General features: G+C 39.4%; 1 protein-coding gene across 1 annotated transcript in view; it reads left to right on the top strand.

Annotated features, from left to right (window-relative positions):
* LOC102417416 (histone-arginine methyltransferase CARM1-like) overlaps positions 1–18,692 on the top strand; it is a 214,310-nt gene that overhangs the window by 175,263 nt on the left and 20,355 nt on the right. Inside the window, exons 6-7 of the mRNA XM_006094114.3 lie at positions 1,841–2,018; positions 7,455–7,545. Of these exons, the coding sequence (XP_006094176.1) occupies positions 1,841–2,018; positions 7,455–7,545 (269 nt within the window). The remainder of the gene's footprint in view (positions 1–1,840; positions 2,019–7,454; positions 7,546–18,692) is intronic.

The following is an 18,692-nucleotide window of genomic DNA, read 5'->3' as shown; positions in this document are numbered from 1 at the left end:
GAGAGCAACCTGAAGAGGTAGTGTGGGCAGCCATCCACAATGGAGTCTTTTTGAGAATCGCTCATGTGAATGGGCTCTCCCGCCAGGTCTCTATACAATCCCAAGAACTTGACCAACGTGTGGAATGATGATAGAATGGAATTCCAAGACTCCTTGTGCATGGATGAATGTTGACAAAGGATGACATTTTCAAATAGTTTTCTTTATTGTTTTTCCTTAGAGATTCCTTGATTTCTTTTTTTTTTAATAAAAGTAGAAATGACATTTAATAAGGTTACACCCTAGAAGATAGGATTTGAGGTGAAAGATACCCTAGCCACATGAAGATGTGATCAGAAATTGAGAATTGAGTCATGATAAATTCATGGTATACTGCATGGAGGATGAGGAAAGGGATCAAGGTAGGAAAATACAAAATGAAGGTCTCTGACTATGTATAAATACAATGAGCAAAGATGTAAGAGTCTTGGGGTCTCAAAGAACCCCAACTTAAAAAGAAATGTGCTGTATATTATGCTGGCACGTGTAAGGTATTTATTAGGAAATATTTTTTTCAGGCAGTAAAAAGACATAAATATAATCATACAATCACCTTGTCATATTAGGCATTAGGAAGACCTATTTTAGAAAGATAATAAATTCCCTTCTCTTCAAGGCCCCTCTTTTAAGTGAGTTCAAAGTTATTAAATAAAATATAGAGGGCATCAAAGAAAAATGAGTACATAACTATAAAATGTACTTCTAAAGACAGGTTAATGAATATGGTATTATTTTTGGAATCAATAGATCAAGAGATAACTTAATAAGGATCAAGATAATTAATTTGGGCAAGGTTATCATACAGAATTTTTTTTGGCATCTTTATTGCAGGCAGAAAAATGGGAAATAAGCTGAAACCATTAGTAAAGAGTAATCCCAAAAAGTACCTGTGCATATACAGGGTGGGGCCAAAATAGGTTTATAGGTGCATCTACAGCAGGGGTGGGCAAACTTTTTGACTCGAGGGCCACAATGGGTTCTTAAACTGGACCGGAGGGCCGGAACAAAAGCATGGATGGAGTGTTTGTGTGAACTAATATAAATTCAAAGTAAACATCATTACATAAAAGGGTACGGTCTTTTTTTTTTTTAGTTTTATTCATTTCAAATGGGCCGGATCCGGCCCGCGGGCCGTAGTTTGCCCACGGCTGGTCTACAGAGTTTATTCTTGTATTATTATTTATTATTTTATTATTTATTTGTATCACAACTGTAAATCTACTTTTGCCATTCCCTGTATACACACATACACAGATCACACATACTTACACATATAAATATACAGTGTTTGTATAGAGTGTGGAAGGGTATGTGTCAAACTCTTAATAGTTATTATTTGTATGTGGTACAATTATAGGTGTTTTTATTTGTCCTATATCTGAATTTTCTCACTTATCTGTATTAAACATTAAATATGTGTGCAATAAGAAAAAAAACCTGCCCCAGCCGGGTGGCTCAGTTGTTTGAAGCATCATCCCATACAACAAAAAGGTCAGGACGCCTGCCTAGGTTGTGGGTTCCATCCCAGGTTAGGGTGGTATGACAGGCATCCAATCAATGTTTCTCTCTCATATTGATGTCTCTCTCTCTCTCTCTCTCCCCCTCCCACTTTCTCTAAAAATAAATTAACATATTCTCAGGTGAGATTTTTTTAAAAAAAAACCTGTTTGAAGTGTTTATAGAAAAAAAGATATGTCACTTCCCTCTCATCCCTATCACACTGTCAACCCCTAACCTATGAAACTTGTTTTTTATGATTCTATATAACAATAATACTGCTACTCTATTTTATCTTTTTCAGATACTAGTGAAAAATAACCATCTTTCAGACAAGATCATTGTTCTGCCAGGGATAATTGAAGAAATCTCACTTCCCGAGGCTGTAGATGTGATCATTTCTGAACCAATGGGATACATGCTGTTCAATGAAAGGATGCTGGAGAGCTATCTTCATTCCAAAAAATGGCTGAAAGCAAATGGTGAGTTGGCCAATCCTGGTTTAGAAAATAGGCTAACTTGTCTGTAAAATTTGCCAAGAATCCTGTCAAAAATTTTCCCCATGTTCAATTCTGACAGGAAGGAGAGAACATTTCCATTGCGCCAATTCTTTTATTTTCTCATCTTATTCCATAACACATGAGATAGTCTCCAACCGTGAGGACGTTGACGGCAGTGTGCTGCACAGGATTCAGTATAGTATAGGTGACCAGTTCAGAGTTATGTATTTTTGTCCTGGTTCTATCACATCCTTCCTTAAGGAACTTGGCCTAATACTTGACTGTTTGACTTTGATTTCTTCACCTATATGGTTAAAAATAATCTCTAAAGCCCTATGAAGTGTTTGCTTTCTATAATGTAATAAACTCTCTGGGGTCTGCTAGTTCTTTCTAACATGCTCTTTTTTTTACTGCTTTTATTTTCCCCTATGACCACTACTTATAATCAAGATAAAAATATATAAAGTCCAATAATTTTTGTGCTTACTAAGTGTCTGCATGCACTAATCAATTTGCATGATTTTGTAAAAACCTTACAAAGTGTGAATGATGGAGGTTTTTAACTTATTGGAAGGGTTATTGTTGAGGTTCTTGTGATTTTATATTTCTTCCCCAGGGGTATTTGGCAACATTTGGAAACAATTTGGGTTTCATAACTGAAGGCGGGGCCACTACTGGCATCTAATGGGAGAAGCCAGGGATGCTGCTAAACATCCTTCAGAGTACAGTACAACCTCTATGCATCAAAGAGGCATCCCCCTAAAATGCCAATAGTGCCAAGATTGAGACCTGGCTTAGGGAGATAGACTTGAAAAGTCCTGGCACAATGAGGAAAACAACCTAACAAGGGCACACCTTTAATAAGTGACAGAAAGACCCTTACACATGCTGTCTACAAGAGATTCACTTCAGATTGAAAGATACACACAAACTGAAAGTAAAGGAATGGAAAGAGATATTTCATGAAAATGAAAACAAACAAGCAAAAAAAAAAAAAAAAAAGCTGGGGTAGCAATACTTATACCAGACAAAATAGACTTTAAAACAAAGGCCATAATAAGAGACAAAGAAGGGCCTAGCAATTCTATTTCTGGGTATTTAACCAAAGAAACCCAAAATTCTAAATCTAAAAGACATATACATCCATTTGTTCATTGCAGTATTACTTATAATAGCCAAGATATGGAAGCAATCTAAGTGTCCATCATTGGAAGAATGGGTGAAGAAGAAGTTGTGCATATAGTATATAATGGAATATGACTCAAGCATAAAAAAGGATGAAATCTTGCCATCTGCAACATGGAATGACCTGGAGGGTATTGTGCTGAGTAAATAAGTCAGACAGAGGAGGGCAAATACTATGTAATATCACTTATACATGAATCTATAAAACAAAATTAATGAACAAGCAGAATATAAACAGACTCGTAGATGCAAAGAACATTTTGATGGTTGCCAGATAGGTGAGGAATTGGGGAAAAAGATGAAGGGACTAAAAAGTACAAGTTGGTAGTTACAGAACAGTCCTGGGGATATAAAGTATAGCATAGGGAATATAGTCAATATCATAATAACTATATGGTGTCAGATGGGTAGTAGATTTATCAGGGCAATCCAATTAATAAGTTATATAATGTCTAATCTCTAGGTTGTATACATGAAACCCCTAATATAATATTATATATCAACTGTAATTGAAAAAAATTATTTAAAGTTTTTTAAAAAAGTGACAGAGCAGAGATTTGACCCCAGGTCTGTCTGACCTGCATCCCACACTCACAACTCCTGTACGCACACTGACTTTCTACTCTTTACCAGAGAGAGTGGAAGGAATTCTAACAGCCATGTTTTTCAAATAAGACATAGAAGGTAACTGAATTGTAGCTTCTTACCTTAATTTTACTTACTCTAAATTGCTCCCTATTTTGATATCCAAGGAAGATAAAATAGGGAATAAAAGTACAACCCATACTTAACCAAGTGACACAATATGTGCGTACAAATAAAGCTTGAGACTCATCCATACATGTTTTCAAATTTTAGGGATTCAGAAATATGCACTTAAAAAAACCTCATGTGAAAAAATAACTAAATAAACTTAGGAAAGGATACCCAACGTCAAGAACTTCATTAGTGTTCCTGTTGTAAAACAGCCCAGGTTGAACTTGGAAGCCTTGTGTCCACGTGATAAAATTGAACTGTGGGAGAGAAAGGAAAGAAGCAAAGCTGCTTGGATTTCCTCCTCAGTGCCACCCAGGGAAGAATTTTTATACTTTTTTTCTGGAGAATTTTTCAAATGGTGAGGTGCTTTTGTGTGATGAGATTTTACACATAGTTAATTAACGTGCAACTGATTGAGCCTTTCTAAGCTGAATATTTCCCCAGATATTTGAAGTGGATATGAAATTTTATATTGGGCTATATATTTTTAACTAGACAAGTAGAAATAAATGCTGATTTTATCAGCTTTTTACGCTGGGTGTTCCTGAGGGAATAATGATTGCATTTTTCCCTAATTATTTTGATTTTCCATCAAAATAAGACATAGTTTACAGCATCAAATAATAATAAAAGGCTTATAATGAAAAATAAGAACCCTCTGTCACATCTCCTCCTATGCCGAGACTGCTACCCGAAAGCTGTCCCTTTCAACTCTATTCTCTGTTTCTTCTGTTATTTACAATGTTTATATGTAAAGTTATCCTATTGCTATTCTTGTCACTCTGTGGTTGAGAAGTTAGCTTTCCTACATATCAGCTCTCTCCCTTCTTGATACACCCTCCCTTCCCCCATCCTCTCAATATATTTATGCAGGTCCTCAATACCTTATCCTAACCTTTGGGGCTAGATATGCTTCAGAATTCAGAATCTGGAGGACTTTGGAAAGGTAATACACTCATATACCATGTATTACTTAATGCCTCCAGTCAGATATGAGGCAACACTCCATAATGAAACACATTATATGTATCTCTGCTACAAAACATATGAATATGGATGCCAAGTGAGATAAATATAGATTATAAATCAACTCACATCAGTTCAGGTCAGGTTTTGTCATCAAATGATGTTGCAAACTTACAAAAATCTGTTGCTTTGCAGAGTAGAGCTTTTTAAAATTCAGAATTTAATATAAAGAAATATGGACCTAGCTCAGCAGGTGTGGCTCAGTGGTTGAGCATCTACTTAGGAACCAGGAGGTCACGGTTTGATTCCCCGTTGGGGCACATGCCAGGGTTGTGGGCTCGATCTCCAGTAGGGGGCATGTAGGAGGCAGCCAATCAATGATGCTCTCTCATCTTTAATGTTTCTGTCTCTTTCTCCCTCTCCTTCCTCTCTAAAATCAATAAAAATATATTTTTTAAAAAAGGAAACATGGACCTAGGTAATTATTTGGTTAAATGAGTCATCAATGTGTTTATATTACTGTCGCAATGTAAAATGTGTGCAGTGCCAAATCAGGTGGTATAGTGGGTGCATATGATTATACATTTTCTCATGCAATCTTTTGCTTTTCCTGGAGTTAGTTGCCTTTTCTTTTCATTGGCTTAGTTTTCTATATACTCATTACTAATTTTTTCCAACTTCCAACAGGCCTGACAGATCCTGTCAGTATTTACTCTGTGAAGCCTTCCTCCTGTGGCCCTCTGTCCTCTACCAGTCCTATTGCATGGCTACCACACTTGGACTTTCTCTCCCCGTTCTTGTGTCTTACACCATCATTTCCACAAAGAATATTCTCTAACAGGCTCTGGAGAAAGGAGATGTTAGAAGTTACTTTTTATTGAGTCCGTGGATTATCATATTGCTGGTTAAAGAATTTTAACTTGAAAACAATTTTTTTTCAGTATTTTCAAGGCACCTTTTTCTGGTTTCTGGTTTCTAATACTGCTATTGAGAAGTCCAGTGCCATTCTGACTCCTGATGCTTTAGAGTGACATACTTTTCCCCTGTGGACACTTTTAGTATCTTGTTTTTATTTCTAGTCTTCTTAGTACGAACTTTTAAAGTTCTTGTGCTGGACATGTAGTGAGTGCACTGAATCAGAAGACATTTTCTTTAACTCTTGGAGTTTTTAAATATTTTACCATTGATGATTTCCTCTCCTCCATTTTTATCTGATATCTTTGGAATTCCTATTAGGCTTGGGCTCAGAACATCCTCCTCTGAAGCTTCCCAAGTTTACATATTACTTTCCTAAGGTTGTTTAATAGCCCTCTATCTTGAAATTGAAAAACCCCCCACGCAATCATTGTTTGACACCAACGCATGAGATTTAGAAGGTGACATATGAATGATGTTACAATCATGCTTTTTCTCTACCTCTGACAATACCCTAAATAAAACAATCTGTTTTATTTTAATAGACTTTGAGTTAAAGTATGGGGCCATTGACTATCGAAGGGTATTCCATCCCTGGATTTTGTCCTTCTACTTATTAGCTCTGAGATTGTGGCTGAGACACTTAAATTTCCCTGTTCCTTATTTTTCCTCATTTATGAAATAGGCATAATAATAAAACCTACTTTATATTGTTATGAGGATTAAATGAATTAACACATAGAAAACCCAGAAAAAAAGTTCATGGCAAAGTTAACAAAATCAAGACATTTTAGGTATTATTATTAGTTTGTGGCAGCATCTCCAGTCAGTCTCTTAGGCAGTCCTCATTTTTGAAATAGGGTTAATAGTTCATCTGTCTTTCATGTGCAGTTTAATAAATGACTATTAAAAAGGGTCTCCCTAAAAATACAAGAATAATAATGCTGATCACCAAGTCTGCCTGCTCAGAAAGGTCTTATTTCAGACATGCTCGTCTAGGTGTTTGCTTGCCAGCCAAAGAATCTGCCTTTCTCCTGGTGACTATAGATGTCGGAGCAAAATACAAGCGTGGTTGTACCAGCATGGAGGATGGTGAGCATGCATATAAGCATAGATTCCAATAGCACCTAAAAAGATAGTCAATATGATTATAGACAGACAAGTCTGAGAAGGGAAATAAAAATGTGATAGAATGATGAAATGTTTATTATTTTCAAAGCCAAGTTTCTTTTATAATGAATAAGAGAGAAAAATTAAGTAAAGGAAGTGCCCAGAATTCAAAGCAGAAGACGTACAGAAAAGAACAAAGCCACTAGCTAGGAAGGCAAATATGCCAGGTTGAATGTCTCACCTAGGACTATATCAGCTTTTATCAGCACGTAGCTTAGGGACTTGATTTGGTATTCTTTCTTATATTCCCTCTGATCTTCTGCCTAATTTTCTTATCTTTGCTTTGAGGTGAAATTGTATTTTAGCCTGTTGTGCAATAACTGAACTAGATGGAAGAATGAAGGTGGTCAAGAAGTAGGTAAGTGGACCGTTCAATCAGAAGGCAGCACGAGTCAACTTTTGGGTCTGTTGTTTTTTGCTCATTAGGAAAGATGTTCCCGACATTCAGTGACATCCACTTGGCCCCCTTTTCTGACGACCAGCTCTACATGGAACACTACTCCAGAGCCAACTTTTGGTAATGTTCTCGCTTTCTTTCCTTTTCCTTTAGCAGTGGTTCTCAACCTTCCTAATGTCGCGACCCTTTAATACAGTTCCTCATGTTGTGACCCAACCATAAAATTATTTTCGTTGCTACTTCATAACTGTAATTTTGCTACTGTTATGAATCGTAATGTAATTATATATGTGTTTTCCGATGGTCTTAGGCGACCCCTGTGAAAGGGTCATTCAACCCACAGGTTGAGAACCGCTGCTTTAGAGTAAATTAGAGTTTCTGAAATGATTGACATTTGGGGTCATATATTCGGACTGAGGGCTGTCCTCTGCACTGTAGAATGTTTAGCGGCATTTATGGTCTGTATCTACTAGATGCCAATAGCACCTTCCTCCAGGGTGACAACCAAAATGTCTCCAGACATTGCCATGTGCCCCCTTGGGGGGAAAATCACTCCCCATTGAGAACTAGAATAGACAAATCAGAGAACTGCTTAGTAATATCAGACACCCCAAAGGCTACCCTTGAGGCTAATGTGACATCTTCCCCCTGACTGCTGTAGCTCTCTTTCTACTTTTCAGCATCCATTTTGTTGGCTCAGGACTATGGCTTCTTTTTTTTTAATATATTTTATTGATTTTTTTTTTTTTACAGAGAGGAAGGGAGAGGGATAGAGAGTTAGAAACATCGATGAGAGAGAAACATCGATCAGCTGCCTCCTGCACACCCCCTACTGGGGATGTGCCCGCAACCAAGGTACATGCCCTTGACTGGAATCGAACCTGAGACCCTTCAGTCCTCAGGCCGACGCTCTATCCACTGAGCCAAACCGGTCAGGGCAGGACTATGGCTTCTATTAGAACATGCCCTTGTCAGAGAACATATCAATCAATATTCCTCACTGTAAATGGGTTGATTAAAAAATTTGTGGAGTTTTCCAAATTGGCTGTTGGCTTTGGGCAGTTCACCCTCTGAGACTTGGTTGTTTCATTTGAAAAATGAAAACTAACACAAAATTCTTCCTGTTCTAAACCACCATTCCTTCTAGCATTCTTTTCTGAGAACTGGTTTTTATAAAGAGTAAGAGGGGAGGATGATGATCTTGGACCCATGGAGGGAGAAACAGAACAAATGGCATCCTAGTGGGAATGTTAGGTGGGTAGGAAGGAGCACAAGCATGTGTTGGCAGATGGATGAGGATGGATGCTAAAATTTAAGCTTTGAGTTCTAGCTGAGGTAAGCAGAGCCCTCCCATAGAGATATCCAAAGTTCATTTCCCACATTTGCTCTTTATAATTCTTTCTTTTGGTGAAATGACAGCAAATAGGAAGTGCTTTGGTTTCCTGGGTTACAAATTCTGTGAGAAGTAGGGTCAGAGGGCTACACTTTTTCTTTTCCCCAATGTTTTCTTGCAAAATAGGCTTTCCTACCACAGATTCATAGCATTATGTGGCTTCTGCTCAATCTGTATTTCTGAAACTTCAAGCCAGAGACTTTCCAGTGGGGATAAAGAGCCTGTTGGTATGTGGAGGGCAATGAAATGGGGGAGACCTTACTTATGATTATTGTTCTGGAAGGCCTACCCTAACTGTTTATATTTTAAATGTGTCCTCCTTATTGAATCTCCATTGAAGAGTTCAGAATTCAAATAAAAGAGTAGACGGGGAGGTTGATTGTCCAGGCATTCCTTGTGTGACCTCCCAACCATACCATCTGCAGGCAGCTTACTACCTTGAGACTATAAATGATAACAGTGGACTGGCTAGGCTCCCCATAAGTATACATACATGCTGCTACTTATTCCATCTAAAAAAAAAAGAAAAAATCTTTTTTTATATCTTACTTCCCCAGTCAGCCACCAATCACCCATTAAGTCCCCTTGCAGGAAAATTTCTAGAAGGAATCATCCCTACTCAGCCATCTCCAGCTGCTCCCTTCAGTTTTTCTCAAGACACTCTACCGAAACCACCCTTATCAAGGTCCCCAGTGCCCTGACCTCCACATTGCTAAAGTCAGTGATCAGTTCTCACTTCTCAACTTATTTAACTTGCCAGCATTTGAGCAGAATTATTTATTTGTCCCACATTCTTTTGATTTTTCTCCCTGGTCACTTTCTCAACCTGTCCTCCTCTGGTTGGTACTTGTCTCCTTAACCCCTTGATGTTGGAGTGCCCCAGGATGAAGTCTTTGGACCTCTTCTCTGTCCACAGTTCTTACACCCTTGGTGAGTTCACCCATTCCCCAAGTTCGTCTATATACTGATGATTCCCAAGTGTATCTTTCTAGCTCAGACATGTCCTGGGAACTCCAAATTTTTCACAGTTAACTGCCTCCTGTAAATCTCCCTTTGGAGAGACTTACCATGTCTAAAACTCAACTTCTGATCTTCTCCACTCCCACACAAACCTGCTCAACTCATAGTCTTTCTACCCCAATTGCTAAGAAGTTTATCTCCCAATCACTGAGCCCCCAAACCTTAAAGACTTCTCTTCTTTTACCCCATAGGAAAACCATCAAGAAATTATGTTGGCACTGTTTTCAAAATATATCCAGAATCTGACTAATTCTCAATATGTTCGCTGTTCTCCCTTGATCCCAATACTATCATCTAATCTTGATTACTGCAGTAGATTCTTAACCCATCTTTCCCAACATTTCCAAAACCTTCCAGTGGGTTCTCCCCAGTCTGGCTCTTCATTTCCTACTACCATATTCAGTCAGCTCCATCCACACTGGTTTCGTGCTCATCCTTAGACACATCAGACATGCTCCCACCGAAGAGCCTTTGCATTTGCTGACCTTTCCATCTGGAATACTTTTCCCTCAATATTAATGGCTACTTCCTTCACCGCCATAAAGTCTTCATCAAATGCCACCTTCACAATAACCCCTACCCTGACCACCCTATTTAAAATAGTGACCATACAACTCCCAACCCCACGTTTTCTGCTCTGTGTTTTTTCTCTAACACGTATCACCTCCTAAACGACATAGACTTTCTTTATTTGTCATTGTTTATTTTTGTATCCCTCCTGATAGACTGTCAGCAATTACAAGAGCCAGAATTCTATCGATTTCCACTGTCTCCCAAGCACCCAGAACAGTGCCTGCCACATGCTAGGCCTTCAGTAAATATTTCTGAATGAGTAGAAATTTCAATAATCTCAAGCATCTACAGAAATAATTACTATTAAGATTTTAGTTGATATCTTTTCAATTTTTTCTGTTCTTCTTCATAAAATAAGAATCATACCACTTTATAGCTTTTATTTTGTTTTTTCTTACTTTGACAATACCTTGTTGACATTTTCTCATATCTGTTATTCTTCTATATTCTACCAGAATATAGAACTTTATAGAGTTTTATATTCTAAATTCTAAAAGTAACAACACTAAAGTAAGTTTCCTATTATAGAAATCTTGATGTACATTCTGATTATTTCCTTACAATAAATTGCTAGAAGCAGAATCACTGGACCAAAAGGTGTGAAGAAGGAACTTTAAAAATTGTTCTTATATATTGCCAAATTGCCCTGTGGAAAAGTTTTACCAATTAACACTTCCACCAGTGGAATATGAGAATGTCTGCTCAGTCTTGCCCATAAGGGATATGTTTTATTTTTTTAAATGCCAATTTGATTTGCAAAAAAAAAAAAAAAATGGTGGCCAGTTTATTTTTAATCTGCACTGCTTTGATAGCTGGTGCATTTGAATTATTTTATTTTTAGTCAATAAACACACAAAAATATTTTTAAAACCATGTAGTTCTCAAAATTTACAGCCTTTGCTTTCTTTCTAATTTCCCTCCCTTTATAAAGCAGTTTCTACATTAGACTACTAGGATGTGGACCTTCGGTTGCACTGCCCCAGGGAACAGGTGGTGAAAGCTTGCAAGATTTCTGTTAGAAGAAGCAAAGAAGTGGAAATGCTGGCTGAGAGGAAGAAGGGGGATGAAAAGAGAAACGTGTTTGGGTGCATTCTGAGGGAGTCAGCTGAGAGACTGAGGAACAACTCACAGGCTGGATAAGATCATCAGGTGTAATGAGTTATTAGTCTTCACATGACTTTCCTACCGATAGCACTTGACCATTGGCTCTTCACATCCGGAGCCTAAACTTGGTTGTCCTTCTTTACTGGCCCCAACTGCTCCGTCTCCTCCCCATCATGATCCAAATCTTCAACACTGGATTGACTCCAGGTTCATTCTTCATTGTCTTCCTCTTTCTGTCTGTACTCACTTCCTTACTGATCTCATTCAGTCTCCTGGCTGTCAATATTGTCTTTAGGCTGACAGCTCCCATGGTTAGAACTCCAGCCCAGATCTCTCCCTGGAACCATAGACTTCAGATGTCCATCTGGCTGTTAACAAGTCTACTTAGATTCTGTCGGGTATCTTAAATTTAATATGTCCAAAGGCAAGCTGCTGCTCTTCACCGCCACCCCCTTAGTACGTTTATTGCAGTTAACGAACAAAAAGCATAGGCAAACTGGCAGTAGTTAAAAGCCGGATGAATCAGACTCTAGAACCAGACTGAACTGTGCTTAATTCTGGGTTCTATCAATTACTAACTGTAAAACCTTAGCCAGGTTAGTTCAGTCTTTCTGAAACACAATTTCTTTATTTATAAATTAAAGATCACAATATTACCTGCCTGGGGATGAGGGAGTTGCAGTTTCAGGGCAGTTGAGGGATCTGCCAGATGCTGCATGTATCTATCCCAATTGTAGATTCAGGGACTGTGGAAATAAACAAGGGTGAATATGAGCCTTAGATACCCCGTGCAATGGACTTGGTCCAAATCTTCATTTACTACCTGTCCTCCATAAGCCCTTATCTCTAGAGGCATCCTAAACTCCCTAGTATCAATATCAGTTCACCCTTGTTATCTAACATTCCTTTAAAAATTGAGATATTTGCCTGACTAGTGTGCCTCAGTTGGTTGAGCATGATCCCAGGAGGTCACTGGTTCAATTACTGGTCAGGGCACATGCCCAGGTTGCAGCTCAATCCCAAGTGTAGGGGACATGCAGGAGACAACGGATCGATGTTTCTCATCGATGTTTCTATCTCTCCCTCTCCCTTCCTCTCTCTGAAGTCAATAAGAACATATTTTTTAAAATTGAGATATTTTCCTTTCTCCCACATAGTTACTTTATCCCAGAAACCCAGGTCACTGGAGAAGGACTGAGGAATATTTGCCATAACTGCTTGTGGTGCTTCAGGGGCCTGGGCCTCCACTTCAATCATGGACCAGTGGTCTCTGCACCCATAAGCCAGATCTGGAAATTAGTTCTGCAAATTAAGTGAGGGACCCACTCTTTGTATTGTGACAGCTGATGCCATCAGCTCACCAGCTAGCAAGTTTGTTGTTGTCGTTCTTGTTGTTATACAAATTGAGTACCATCCTAGTGACTGTACATCTCTTTCGCCTCTCTGGTAACACTAGGATCTATCAGCATCCACCACAGATCCCTGTGGGTCAAGGTATTGCCACTCTAGCCTTGCTGTCTAACACAGTATTATGTCATTTTTGCCTATGACAGTCAATTACTGCTTTATTGCTTCTGACATTTTTAAAATTCCATCCACATTGTGCTCATTGAGAGCATAATTTAATGGCAACATCACCTATTATTATTGATCTACTGAGGAGAGCCACCGTAAGCATCTCAAAAATGCCACTGCTCTCTCACTAAGTTACTCCAGGTTACCTAATAAAAGGAAGGTTTTCTGGGCTTTGCCTGAGAACAGTCACGTAGAATGTTCTTAGATCTTCTATAGTAAATTCATATATTATTTCCACCTCTCTGAGTCTTCTGACCCTTTCTTCAATACTATGCTGCAGAAGTTCTGGAATCTTAACTGCAGGCCTCATGATGACTAAACTTCAAAGCGACTTCCCAGCAGACCATGAGGACTAGTCTCTTGCTAGAGCATTGAATCCGTGGAATACCCCTTGTCAGTAAATTGTACCATTACCTGACTTATATTCTACCCTAGTTCAACACCTTTAAAAATCCATTCCCATACATATTTTCCTGGTTCTTAGCAGAAAATATTAACCAGCTTCTGCAGTTCCTTAGGTGTGTAAGTTATCTCCTCCTAGAATAGGAATCGTACTTACTGCTTAGACAGTGCTGGAGTTATCAGCCAGACAGCAGTGAGTGACCATGAGCATGGAGGCAGTGGGCAGTAGTGAGGCAAATCCTGAGGGGAACAAAATTATCTTGCAAGGCAAAACTTCAGGATAAGTTGTGCAGTCTTTAGGCAAAGGGAAGCTATTCTCTGCTGTGAACAGGTATAAGAATTCTGCTTCTACTGGCCTGAAGTAGTCATGGGAGTTGGGAAGGTGTTTTCAGGATTCTCTGCCTTGTCCACTCAGCTATCCCAACCCCAGATCTCAGAGCCCTACTCTTTCCCTGTCAGGGCCCCAATATGATACATAAGACAGTCAAAGTTGCCCGTCCAATCTCCTTCACAGCTCTTCTGCTATTACTCTTTTACTACCTCCTTTGGGGGTGGGGAGATGGGCAATTCTAATTTGAGGAATTGTCCAATTTTGTACCTGAGTTTTGGCACAGCAGGTCTGGGAGCACCGAGGAGATAGGAATTCCTTTAAATTCTGCTAAGAAAACCCTCCTGGTTTCACAGTGTGTCTTAAGTTGGGAGTTGGCTGCCCTGAGAATATAATTTTCTTTTTTGCAAGGCTTCCAATGCTGTTAACAGAGACTTGCCTGCTCCTCACTCCATATAATTATTATCACCCCAGAACCTCAAGCACACAGTCACCATATAGCCCAATGCTTCACCTTCTACCTTTTCTGCATCCTAATTAACCACCAGTGGGATCATTAGTAATTGCGATGAAACTACATGCCAAGAGTTATCACTCCCTGCTAGCAGTGAGGATTCTCTTGTCATCACATTGGTGAGTAATTCCATCTTGAGGGTCTACATTCTAGGGTCACACTTTATATTAATTGTCTTTGCTTGGGGTCCCCAGAAATCCCGGTCCTAGACACAGCTTATACGGTACCACTTTATTAAAAAATATAATCTCAGTGAAACAAGAATGAGGAGAAACAAGAGTGAGGCAGGCAAGGAGGGAAATAATACACAAGTACATTACTGAGCTGAACACTGTGTGGTATCAAACATCAAGAGATTGTGCTTGATCCATTGATTGAACCACATCTCAGGACAGTTTATACAAGGGTGGGAGAGAAGCAAAGGTATCCATTGGCTCTTATATCCCCATTGGTCAGATGTTCATCCTTCCACATTAACTACATTCTGGATTGTTCATGCATGGGCACCAAATGGGTCTCGAGGCATCTCATGCTCCAGAGTCAGCAGGGATGCCTGGGGGCAGGAGGGGAGAGACACATGGTGCAGGCCTGAGAGGAAGCACTGTTGGGTTGTGCTCACATGGGGTCAGATGAGCCCCTACCTCGATATAGCAGGAGCAGAACACATGGCTGAGGATTCCAGAGACAGGTAAGACTGAGCAAATCTGACACTTAAAAGGTGATACATCACTTAAGGAACCAAAGGAAAGGAGCCATTTCCCTTTTCAGAGTGTTATGAATGGATGATATGCATCCATCATGCTCGACAAGAGCAGATCCAATTGAATGATATCAGGGATAAGATACCCTTTGTGGATGGCCTGTAGTCTGTTGTTCTTTACAGGGATCAGAAGTCCATGCTTGCAAAGGACAAGGGAAGATGAATGTAACAGGATTCTGCCACAGGCAATAAGAGCTCCCATTTTGCACCATTCCACTCCAAATATACTAAATGTCTTGCTGACCATGGTACTGCTGAGAAACAGGAAATCCAGTCAGCTGAATGAACAATCTGCTAAATTCCACTGTGAAGATAATGGGTAGTTTGTTCCTAGGCTAATTCTGCTCCCAAACTGAAATTTCTACTAAAGGTTCTTTGGGCATAGGTAGAGTTTTAGGCCTCTGGTCTGCCCCAGTAATATATTTGGCCCTGATCGTCACTGGTTCATAGAAATGTTATGTGGGCCAACTAAGAACATTTCAAATCACTGTGTGAGAAAAAAAAAATTTTGTCGGAAGCTAAGCATATGCACAAAGTATCACAGAGAAGGAACTTTTGCAGGAATACTGAGACCAGTACAATCATGTTTGGATTTTCATAGGCCACTGTCCTTGTTTTGTTATTTTTCAATGATTTTTAGAACCATAATTTCCTTTCAACTCCCCAGTATTATATATATATATATTTCCTTGGCTTCTCTGTTCATATCTGCAGCTCTTGAACTTATCTGGCTTTTGCTTATAGAATAAGCCTTGATTTTTACATTCATCCTTTTTTTTAACTTGTGTCAAATTTATAGCTCTTCCATAATACTCTGCCGCGGAACCCACACACATCCAGACCTGTGTCATCAAGGATGTAATATTTCAGTTTCTGGATCCTCTGACATTAGAGCTGACCATTTACAGACAGAATCGCCAATCCAGCAGACATCCTCTTTACCATGCCCTGGCCTGGTTCTAATGGCTAAACCAATCTAGTTCCTTACACACAGAATTAGGAGTCCATAAAAAGCTATTTATTATGTTCATAGCACGTATATAGGCAGACTCTTATTAATTGTTTTCTTTCTACTTTTGGTTTTAAGAAACAAAAAAAAATGAAAAATTATAAGAAAAAGAATATTTCTGATGAATTTATCTGAAAACCCAAGAGTAGATTCAGCTTCTCAAGTACAAGTGGGTTGTGCTAGGTGGGGTCAGATGAGCCCCTCCCTCCAGCTCTCTCAGCCCCACTCAGTTCTTGGATAGGCATTTTCCTCATGGAAGCAACGTGGTTTCCAGCAAATCTAGATTTAGAGACTCATATCTCCATGTCTACTTCTCCTTTGTAACAGTAGGAGCAGATATCTTAGACTTGATTGTCTTTGAGTCAGATGTTTAACTCTGGATCCATTGCCAAGGCCAGGGAGATAAGATGCTCTGATTGGCTGAGACTGAGCCACATGCCAACCTTCAGAGGGCAGAGTCAAGACCATCCAAACCACAAGAACAGAGAGCGGGGAAGAGGTATCTCCCAGAAGATCTGTTGTCATGAACAGAAGAAGAGCAACCATTTGCTGGTAGAACAAACAAAAGATGTCCACCACCCACAGTTGTCTTGACACTCTTCCTTCTGACAGGCGTTCTGTCACTTCTTACAGAAGAGCCACATCTGAAATTTGGATTCTTTTAAGGCCTGTGCACCCATTTCCCTGTCTCCTTTGTACTAAAAAACATATTTTACAAATACAAAATGTATATAAATATAGCACATGTAAAATATAAGCTGCATTATTCTGATGGGGTTTAAATCAGCAAAACCAGACACAAAATGGGTTGAGCATCTTTACATGATGGTACATCTGCATTCTGCTGATGCATAAAATTATCAGAAACAGCCAAGCCTTTAGTCCTGCCATATGTAAGGGATGTATAAGAAGTTGAATAAAGATGCAATTTGTTCCTAGACAGCCATCATTCTCCTATCAGCAGTGATGGCGAACCTATGACACGTGTGTCACAGGTGACACGCGAACTCATTTTTTTGGTTGATTTTTCTTTGTTAAATGGCATTTAAATATATAAAATATCAAAAATATAAGTCTTTGTTTTACTATGGTTGCAAATATCAAAAAATTTCTAAATGTGACATGGCACCAGAGTTAAGTTAGGGTTTTTCAAAATGCTGACACACCGAGCTCAAAAGGTTCGCCATCACTGTCCTATCAGTGTTCCCACCAGGCCATTCCAAACACCCTCTTATACTGCATTCTCAGCACCCTATGTGACATAGGTGACATTCTTGGATCCTTGCTTTTGGTTTCTAGTTCTTAGGGTAATATATGACTTTCATTGGTTGACATCCCTTGGTTGTTAATTTCAATAAAGCATAGTACATTAAGATACCCAAAAGTTGTTTAATTGTCCAACAGCAGAATGGGGTTTCCCTTCCCTCTTGTCTCCTTTCTTCCTTCATTATATTTTCTTAATGTTTTTGATCTTTTTAAAGGAAGGAAGCTTTTGATGTGGATTGAGTGATTTTTTTTGTTAGAGTGAAGAAGCAAAGATTTTATTAAAGTAAAATATCTGAGTTATGCTATGAGAGAGTGTGTTCATATGCGCAAGAGAAAGGAATGCTCGCATTGGAGAAGCTCTCTTCTGTTGAATCTGGAGACCAGTGCCAACTAATGCAAGAGAGCCCAAGGCTGTACCACCCTCCTTCTAAGACAGACCCAGACACTGGTGGGGAGGGGACAAAAGACCAAGGTGAACGAGAGGAGCGACTACAAGAACAAGAGAGGCTGGAGGAGGGAGGTTCTCCTGGCTGCTTCCCTGAGCTAGGCTCAGCGTAGAGAATGTGGAGAAGTTAAGGTGATGGTAAATGGCTTGCCCCTTTCTCTGCATTGTGGGTATGTTTAGGCATAACTAACAGTAAGATGGTTTTCCTTCTGGACTGTAGTTGTAGGAGGTTCCAAATGCTGCATGTATTATGGAGAAGCGGGGGGTGGGGCGGAGGGGGTGAGTACACTTGGAATTTAGAAGACAGGACGAAAAAACACAAACATAGATTCTGCCTTATGTGCTTCTAAAGGGATCATAAGTTAAGTCGGAAAATAAAACCCACATATGATGGAAATGATCCCCAGCTTCTAAGTCAACAGATTCATTTCCTAATCCATCCCCCCACCATGTATCGTAGGAGACCCAGAGAGATGCCAGCTCCCATCTGCTTTAATCATTTTATGATGCATTTCAGGAGATTTGAGATTTCTAAGAATTAGAAATAAAGTCCAGCCAGAAAATTTTTAAAACCCAGGCAGTGGGCTCTGTGCCCACAACTCTCCGTCTGCCCAAGGAATGGTGCCCATTTGCACCACACTGATCATGGCTACTGGGCTTTAATTGGCACTGAACACACAAAGCAAATGGCACAGAGAGCTGTGGTTGTATGCGAAGAACAGAGAGCCGTTCTCAACCTCAGCCACTGCCAGGCAGGGGCTGTCTTTGCTCTTGGGGATTTCTCTTTCACCTACTTGGCAAGAATTCTAGACCAGCTAACTTAGTAGTGTTCAACCCTGATTGCACATTAGAATCACCTATTGAATTGGAAACAAATA

This window comes from Myotis lucifugus, unplaced genomic scaffold (assembly GCF_000147115.1).
Source record: "Myotis lucifugus unplaced genomic scaffold, Myoluc2.0 scaffold_130, whole genome shotgun sequence".
In the NCBI taxonomy this organism is placed as follows: domain Eukaryota; kingdom Metazoa; phylum Chordata; class Mammalia; order Chiroptera; family Vespertilionidae; genus Myotis; species Myotis lucifugus.
This window is presented reverse-complemented; position numbering and strand designations above follow the sequence as displayed.